The sequence below is a fragment of the Scophthalmus maximus genome, chromosome 4 (genome assembly GCF_022379125.1).
Source record: "Scophthalmus maximus strain ysfricsl-2021 chromosome 4, ASM2237912v1, whole genome shotgun sequence".
NCBI classification, from domain to species: Eukaryota; Metazoa; Chordata; class Actinopteri; order Pleuronectiformes; family Scophthalmidae; genus Scophthalmus; species Scophthalmus maximus.
In genome coordinates, this window is record NC_061518.1 from 16,398,011 (window position 1) to 16,407,500 (window position 9,490).

General features: G+C 43.3%; 1 protein-coding gene across 3 annotated transcripts in view; it reads right to left on the bottom strand.

Annotated features, from left to right (window-relative positions):
• The window catches only part of kif26ba (kinesin family member 26Ba), a 72,975-nt gene that overhangs the window by 40,459 nt on the left and 23,026 nt on the right, over nt 1-9,490 (bottom strand). For all 3 annotated transcript variants that reach the window (XM_047331405.1, XM_035627625.2, XM_047331404.1), the window contains exons 3-4: nt 8,318-9,034; nt 2,834-3,015 (exon numbers count right to left, since the gene is read on the bottom strand). In XM_047331405.1, coding sequence (XP_047187361.1) covers nt 2,834-3,015; nt 8,318-9,034 — 899 coding nt within the window. The remainder of the gene's footprint in view (nt 1-2,833; nt 3,016-8,317; nt 9,035-9,490) is intronic.

The window sequence follows — 9,490 nt, forward strand, 5'->3', positions numbered from 1 at the left end:
GGCCAATTATCATGTAGTCATTTTTAAAGAAAACAGAAGAGAGGCAGCAAGAGGTAAGCATAGGCAGCGAAAGTGACAGCACCCCCATCTCACAGCCAATCTCCACCCAAAATAACAACGCCTTCCCAATTCAACATTAACTTGGGTCCTAGTCATTTACTCTGCTACCTACAGCGACACACACACACACACACACACACACACACACACACACACACTCAGCCAGCCAAATCCCTAAAGGTCCAATCCTCTGCGCATGCAGGAAAAAAATTCCTATACTGATAGAAACCCCCTTCCCCCAGTGAGAGAACCCGTACACACACACACACACACACACACACACACACACACACACCAAGACACCTAGGCAAGTGCAGCATGTCTCTATCCTCTATCCAAGCATCCCCAGAGGGCCACTGCAGCACTGTTAAGATGGAGCATTGCTGTGTGAGTGTGACATATCCATAGACAGATTGGTACTAATGAAAGATATTAGTCACATGCACATTAGCAGAGGTAACGGAAAGGTCAGTGTGGAAACAGAACAATCTTTTAGAGAGTAGAATAGTGGGGATGTATAAAAAGGAAAAGGGCAAAGGAAGACAGGAGTGGGAGAAAGTAAACAATAAATAAATATAACAAATATAGGAAGCAATGAAATGAAAATATAGGAGGAGAGAACGAAGGAAAGATGTGAAGCTGAGAGAAGGGATAGAAAGAGGAGGATGAGGAGGACAATGTGCTCAGGGGTGAGGGGAGATTTGGTTTTACTGTGTGCAAACAGTGAGCAAGAGGATTTGTTTGTGTGTGTGTGTGTGTGTGTGTGCGTGTGCGTGTGTGTGTGTGCGTGTGTGTGCGCGTGTGTGTGTGGTGTGTGTGTGTAATAAGAGTGTCTGAATGCAGTCCACGTCTGAGAGTAAAGACCAAGACAACCATGGGATTTGGCAGCACGGCATGGCTGCATCCATCAACCATAAACGCAAATTCACACACATACACACCTGAGTCAAAAATAAAAGAAGACACAGCGTACATTGTGGGGTTCCAAATCCTAATATATACTTACACAAAAGTGACAGGAAAAAGGAAAATGGGAGACTGTCCTCCGCCAAAAAACGACCAGATAGGTTGATTTTGAAGCAGCGTATTAAAACGTATGTTGTTGTTATGTACACGGCTGCTAAAGGTCAGTGGTCGACCTGGTTAGTCAAGTTTGTGTATTTAAATGGATTATCTTACATTCTGCAAAGTAATGGTGCTGATTCTCTGCCATGTCACCATAACCATAACCATCACTTACCTTTACTAGCTCATTAGTCATGCGTTGGGAAACGATATGGTCGTCTTTACCACATACGACATAGTTCGAGGACTTGTTGCCGGCAAACTGTGCAAATGTAAATACAATTTTGAATAAACCAAACACTGTGACACTTGTGTCACTGACTTCAAAAGAAACTTACCCATCACAGCATTGAAGAGCTACAGTAATTATACAGCCCCAGCAAGAGAAAAAGACTGGCTGCTAGATACACACACATCGACACACGTATCCACTCGGTGACACCGCCACCATTAAACACAGCTCGGTCTTTCACTCAGAAGGTGAAGGCTAATAAATCGACGAAAGACAGCTGGCTGTAAGTTTGGAATGTCAACCAGATGTGTGCGTGTGTGTGTGTGTGTGTGTGTGTGTGTTTGTGTAAAATGGCCTTGTTACCTGACAGTTCAGGGGGTCATAGAAGTAAAACTAGAGTGTGTGCACATGTTTTTGTAAGCTTTCCCGTACAATTTACGAGTCGGCCTGGACGCTGGAGAGGAGAAGAGTGGAGGAGAAGAGTGGAGGGGAAAGGGGAAGAGAGGAGAGAAATGGAGGAAGAGAGGAGAGGACAGGAGAAGAGGCTGTGCAAAAATGTGAAGGAAAACCAGTATCTTTTAAAATGTGATTTGAAGCAACTCATTAGATTTGACGGCTCAGCAATACTTGACACACTCTGACAAACTCACAGTGTGTTACCCATGAATAATTTATACATTCATTTAGAGCTTCCCATGTTAATTCATCAATAATTTACCCATATTAGCCATGTCTCATTTCTGTTGTGTCGCTCTGCATTTCACTAGATTTAAATACACAGCTCACGGATTTATACACAAAAACACCAAAAGATAAGTACACTTCACTTATGCACAATTTATGGTGGCATTCAATTTCCAACCTCAATATCACTTCATCTTGGTTATTATACTACTGATTCTTTCTTTCTTTTTCTTGAGACATTAGCATTAAATGTCTGGACATTTCAACCCAGAATGAACTAACCCAATGACTGTTGTTGGACAAATAAGCCAGTAAGCTGCATGTTGGATCCTTGTTTTTACTGAAATCCAACTTTCAAGGTAATACTAATTATCTTAGTCTCCATGCTGCTTAATACAAATAATCATTGAGATATAAACGTATGATAGCCTACATTACCACAGTGTTGATATTAACTAGTCTGAGATTCAATTGTTTCCTGCGGCTCTCTACAAGCAAATGCAAATACCACCAAGTCTTGTTTTGTACCGTTCAGTCCCACTGACAAACAGCAGACACTAATCTGGAGATATAATAAAAAAACAAAATAATAATCAATATTGCGTGTGGAAGCCAAAATGCTGATTTCAATCAACGGTCCTCTAATGACCGTTCACATTCATATAAAACACCTGTATGCTGGCACCGTGTGGACAGATAACGGAAGAGGATCACGTGATCCACCTGGCATGAAGCCACTGAGTAAAAGGCTCCACGCGTGTCAGCCTCCTCCGTCTGTGGTACTTTACTCACCTGGCAAAGAAAGAGGCAGCGGCAGAGGTGGCGGTTGGTGCTGTGGTGGTTACGGCTGGAGCGTGAGAGGGGGAGTTCGTGTGCGATGGTGAATTGGTGTGAGACGGAGAGTGTGTGTTGTAGCGGTTCAGGGCGGCTTCGGTCAGTCCTTCTCTGGAGGCCTCAGAGATCATCTGGGAGATCTGATGAGAGAGAGGGAGAGACTTTTTATAACGAGTGACAGAAAAACAAAGTGTCGTCAGAGAATAGATTAGAAATAAATTCACTGTTAGATTGTTTAGAGATGCTGCATAAGAGTTGGATTTAAAAAAAAAAATGACAATGAGTGACATGTTTTCTGTCTGTGTGTGTGTGTGTTTGTGTGTGTGTGTGTGTGTGTTTGTGTGTCAGTGTGTGTGTCTGTGCGTGTGTGCATGCGTTTTTCTTGGCACACTGTAAATAAGCTTTAAGTGATCTCAGTGAAGCAGCAGCAGCAGAATGACACACACACACACACGCACACACACACACACACACACACACACACAAACACACATTCACTTAAAGCCTTCTCCTTCTCTGTCACCCCTTCTTTTCTATTCATCTCACCACTTTTTTTATTATTGATTCTGCCATATACCCTCTGTGCTTTTGCTCTGCCACTTAAACTGTTTACCTTTGTTTGTCCTTTATTATTGGATCATCTTTCTGCATTTGTGCTTTATTAGATGCAGGGAAGAAGGACAGTGAGGACAAAGAAAGAGAAAGACCTTTGAACTGAAAAATAAATGAAATTTCCGGCCGTGTGTGAGTAACTGTAGCATCAGATTTATGGTATAAAAAAACACGTTTGTGTGTGTGTGTGTGTGTGTGTGTGTGTATGTATGAATCTTTTTGTAAGATTTGTTTTTTGCCATTACTATACGGGTGATGTTGTGGATATACTGTAGACAGAAAATATGGAGAAAGAAAGATGGGAACGACATGCAACAGGGGACACTTGGTTGGAGCTGGGTGTTGTAATTACATGGTATGTGCCTTAACCACTCGGCCACTTTTCTGTACATGTCTAGATGTCTGAGAGAGTGACCAAGGTATCTCTCTTTGTATCAGTGTGAGTCTGGGCACATTCAGACGATGCTTGAGACTCAAAGAAGAATTTATATTTCTATTAAAGTGCTTTGTATGCAAATGTGTTATGCATAACTTTGCCACTGTGCACAGATGTGTGTGTGTGCCTTGACCTACACAGACGTGTGTTCATGTTTGTGTGTAGCCAACCCATTCATGAAATAAATATAGATTATTGATTATAGTTCTTTATGTGCTGCCAGTAGCCGGACAGCAGAACACCTAAATCAAACCCACACACACACACACACACACCAATGAAGGAACTGTGGCTATGTGTGAGAGTTAATCTGCGAGCGTGTATGTCTCATATTGTGAGTATGCCTGTGTGTGTCGTTGTGCATGCATGTGTCTGCACTTCTCTGCACCTGTGTGTATGTGTGTAAATCACTTTCACTGTGCGTATATTTACTGCTGAGGGCTCCCGGGGTCCGAGCACGCAGCCCACTGCCTTGATAAATTACCTATTGTAAATGAGATGCCTCCATAGTTTATCTATGCCTCTGTGCATCTACACGCATTGCAAATGCTCAGACTTGGCTTGCCAGCCCTGCATTATTAAAGGAGTCATGAACATGTGGAATAAAGGTTCGGTGAGCGACATGGAATACCTGCGCATTAGCATTGGTTGCTCAAGTATCTTCGGGAATGGGAGGAGGAAAAGTACCTGCATGGTGTAGAAGAAATGTGCCCACAGAGGGTTGTAATGTGAGCTGAAAACTGGAGCATTGGTGGTGAAAGAATATGTGACTGTCCGTGAAGGTTGGGCGGTTCAGCTTGTGAGTGTGTTGCAGGTGATATTTACCAGGTTTACCCTCTTATTGTAGGTTAGCGTATTGCCAGTCATCCATTAAACCGCTCCACTCTCATGGCTTAAAAAAAATGCAATAATCATATTCACCTTTATAATATGCGATTTCAAAAGCCTGGCTGTGCTTCCCTGTATTTGAAACAGCGGAGTGCTGACGGCTTATTATGTCTCGTGCTTCTCATTAAACCAGCGGTGGTGTTTGAGAGCTGTCAAATTAGCTCTGCATCTGAACTGCTGCACACGGAACATACCAGGACAGCGTGATAGTTCCTATTAAAATCAGCATTCCTGCACGGTCACCTGGTGAGGGATTTGGGTAATGTAGTTTTGGAAATAAATTGTGCTTTTGTTACTTTTCTTTGCTCCTACGAGGTTCTTATACTTTCTCTACACTTTGTCATGAATTTGATTAAATTACACGGATCCTTTTCGGAATATTAGCTCACCGCAACATGAGAGAAAACAACATAGATAACAAGATACATAAAGAATACTGAGGATAATACTGTGGAATGTTCACAGAACACCTGGTCCGTGATATCAGACTTTCCCTGAGATACAAATAAAGAAAAGAAATCGGCACTTGAACACTTATTCTGTTTGCTCACTCCCTCCCTCTTTCTCGACACTGCAGCACTTACCTACTCCCGTCTCTCTTAGAGAGAAAGCTGGCTCATCCATGCATCTTCATTACAACACAAACGCCATTTCCCTAGTATTCACCTTCCTCATTTGTCTCTCTTAGATTTTATTCATTTTTTACATCCTTTTCCAAACACAGGCTGAAGTTCAAACAACATAGAATTTGTGCCTGAAAGTTCAGGTTTGTATGAAGAGGGCGAAAAGAGAAATGCTGTGTTTTTGTGTCTGTGTACATTATGGGCGTGTGGTCCTGCCTGCTTTAACCAGGAGAATAGACACACTCTGTAAAACAATCTAGGCGTACTGCAGTAGAGTGGAGGGGGAAATAAAGAGGCCGCGTTTTCAGGATAAAAGTGGGGGAGAGACTCAAAAACATAGAAGTAACTGAGCGAATAGCACAGGGTGTTTGTTTATTCCAAATTGAAGATTGAGTTACAGAAACTCTGTCTTGAGGGAGAAGGTGGAAAGGAAAAGGAAAAAGCAATTGGTACAGAGACCTGCAAAAAATTGAAATAAAAAGTAGACAACACAAAAGGAAATGAAATGGCCGAGAGAGAGAGAGGAGGCAAGGAAAGGAAGAAATAATGACAGAAGGAGAGGGACAGAGCAAAGGTGAGGCAGAGGAGGGTGGGATGGACCACGGCCCCTGACTCTGATCCTAAAGGATATCCATCTCAGGGCGTGTTTACGAGTTAACTTCAATTCAATACATCATCTCCATTAAAAGCCCCAAACACGTTTACAATCAGATATTGTGGAATTTTGTTCTGATTCAAGTCTACAGCTTCTGCCAGTTCAAATGTACAGTAATGGTGAATATGACAGTGGTCCACAAAAAACAGTTGAGGTAACAGTTTCTGTGTTGTTATGGGAGATTAGAGAACCATATATCACTGAGCACACCGCTGTCCGACCTCACCCATTAGTTTTGCAGCCTGCACCTTTGGTTTGTCACCTCTTAGCCTGCTGACCCAGCAAGATTTTAATGTCAGCCACACTGGCAGACAGGTTCGCGCACTACCTCTGCTCTCATAATCGTGATTCTAATCATTAACAGTTAAATTGAATTAGACCATGGCTGTGCTGCTGTCGGTAGTGTTTCTCAAGAAACATTTTCCCTGCCGTCTCTCTTTCACTTTGCGAGAGAGAAAAATGGAGGAGGAGATTTCACATGTGGCCTGTGTTCGACCATCAGCCACTGTATGACATTCTGAAGATCCACTATATCCATATCCATATTTGGGGTTTTGAGCAGTAAAGCAGATCTACAGCAAAATCCATTTCTCTAGTAAAATAAAATAAACTATAATGCCAGATTTTCCGAATCATAAAATTCCTATTCTGATTCTCTCTTAACCCATCTCTCTTACCCATTCTGTGTATATCTCTATCTTTCAGACTGATCTCCCCCTATTTCCTTTTACTTTCCCATTTTTTGATCATCTCTCTGCTCAGCTCCTCATCCTCCTCTTTCCCTCCTTTAGGAGTGAGTCTAAACGAGGGTGATTTATTATCATGTTCGGTTCCTCCTTCCCTGCTGAAACACCATTACTGTCAAAGTGGCAGCACAAACAGGGCTCACTAACATTCTACACCTCCCCACACAGGTACTAACTAAATACAGAAAATGTCATAGAAAGAGAATATATCCTTTATATTTGAACAATTTCTCTGCAATTTCCATGAACACAGACCAGAATAGAAAGCAGCTCTCACGTCACATTCATTCCTGACCAGTAGGACAAGATAACGAAACAATTCATGAGACTGTATAAAGTCATTTCCACCTACGATGTCATATCTCTAGATCTGATTCAAGTCATGGACTGAATAAAAATATACAGCAAGATGGGGGAACAGCAAGACAGAAGAGGACATGAATATGAAGTGTGAGAAAGATAGAAATAATAGGGGCGAAGGAAAGAACCGGCATAAGTAGAGAGATATGTGTGTGTGTGTGTGTGTGTGTGTGTGTGTGTTCGAGAGGGAGAGAAAGTGAATGAGAGTGAAAGAGTGAAGGGGGACTGGGGGTGTGTGACATAGAGTCCCCAGAGTCTTAATTATCACTGTATGAATTATTACATCTGTTGTACATGCTCATACACACGTTAACACACGCACGCACACACACACACACACCCCTCTGGATATCCCCAGGAGTCTGAGCTCTCCTGCCTCTACACACCTCTAGACCCCCGTCACCTGAGGCGTTTTCTTCCTTCTACTGTCCTCCTCTCTTTTCTCCCTCTCTTCCTCTATCTCCCTTTTTCCATTCGAGTCACTTTTACAGTTGTCTCAATGCTAACTTGCTGCTTGATGTCCTGCTTCGCTCCTGTTGAAGAACATCTATTGCTTACATCTCCATAAGAGATTATTAACAGTTTAAAAAAATGTCATTAGTGACCTCACTCAAAAAATTGGATTTTCAGTTAGTCACGTCCGCAGATTTCAAGGTCTGACCCTGGAAGGCTCCTCTCAGACAAAACGGAGACGACTGCAGCACCTCTACTCCAATGTCCAAAAATATTGAGAGGGAAACAAAAAAGTTGCTATTAATGGATTTTGTCACACCTATTATTTGTCTTACTTTGGTTTGGGTGGTTGACAAGATGTAAGCTTGGAACTAATAGCTATGTAATAGCTAACAAAGGTCACACTACGGTAGGCAGGTACACTTACAAGCTGAAAAAATTAAAATGTTCCTGTTCTGACGCATATGAACAGATGCTAGCATCTACATGCTGGTAGCCTGTCACCATTGTGTAGCGTATAATTGTGTAAGATCAGAATTAATGTGTTCACTTTCTGCAGAAGTATGAGCTCTGCCACTGTGGGAGAGGCAGCTCTACAGATTTGTGTGTGTGAATGTATGGCACGTCTACACACACAGGTGCACACACACCTTTCTACAGAGAGCTTACCTGGTACGGATACAGTGTAACCCCTCCATTAGTTCGGTTCATGTGCTGATGGGCCTGCAGAGCTGCTGTGCTCAGTACTGCTCCGCTCCCATTGTTACCACTATTGCTGGGGCTGTTAACTCCAGTCGTTGGTTGCTGATGGGCACTAGCTGCTTTTCCTGAACTGGGAGACCCGTTCCTTCTGTCCACCCCACCTCCAAGACCCAGGGAGCTGGGCTTGGACCCCAGTCTGTGCCCTGGACCTTGAGGTTGTGGGTTTATGGGAGCACAGCTGGACGTTTGCCCCACTGAGGGACTCCCATGGCTGGCGTTGGATGGTCCGTGGCTCGGGCTGGGCGTTGGGGTCTGGTTTGGGCTTGGGGAAGGCGAATGGGATGCTTGGGGAGGAGGATGTGAAGTGGAGGCAGCGGCTGAGGAGGAAGAGGAAGGGGGAAAAGGAGGAGGCCAGTCCCTTGACCCAGGACCTCCTGGTACTCCAGATGCTCCCAGTGGACCCGGGGGTCCTTGAGATCCATATCGTCCAAACAGAGCAGGAGGGGAAGAGGTGGGAGACAAATCCCACTGGTCCAGGGTGAGGACCATGTGCACGGCTTCCTGTTTAAGCTGAGTGAGGTGAGTGGCACAAACATCGCAGCGGCTGTCACGCTCATTCCACGCCAGCCGAGAACTGTTGGGCACCTGAAGCTTATCATGGAGGAGGAGGGAGAAGGAGGGATCCTGGGAAAAGGGAGAGAGGGAGAAACAAAAGGTTGGGATTAAGACTTGTGTCTGGAGAGGCGAGGATGGGCATGTTTAACAAGTCGTGAGTATGAATATTTATAGTATATCCAATAAAAAACTGAAACAATGTAGCCTGAGGAAAGATATTCCAACACACACACAATATGTGACCGAACCTGGCAGCAAGGAGAGTTGTCTAATACAGGAAGGGGGAAACAATTACCTTCTATTCTCCTTCTCTATTTTTTATTTTCTGTCTCAGTATGAACTTTGATACATTTCCCATGAAAAGACAGTAAGAACCAAGAAGAAACAGCTCAGTAAAAGTGACATATTATCCCTTGTTCATTCAGAAAACTCTTAGAAGTATAAGTACATATTAGAAATGTCACATACATGAAATGGCATCCTGGTTGTAATAACAAGGTATCAACACGTGAGCTAACATCCGCT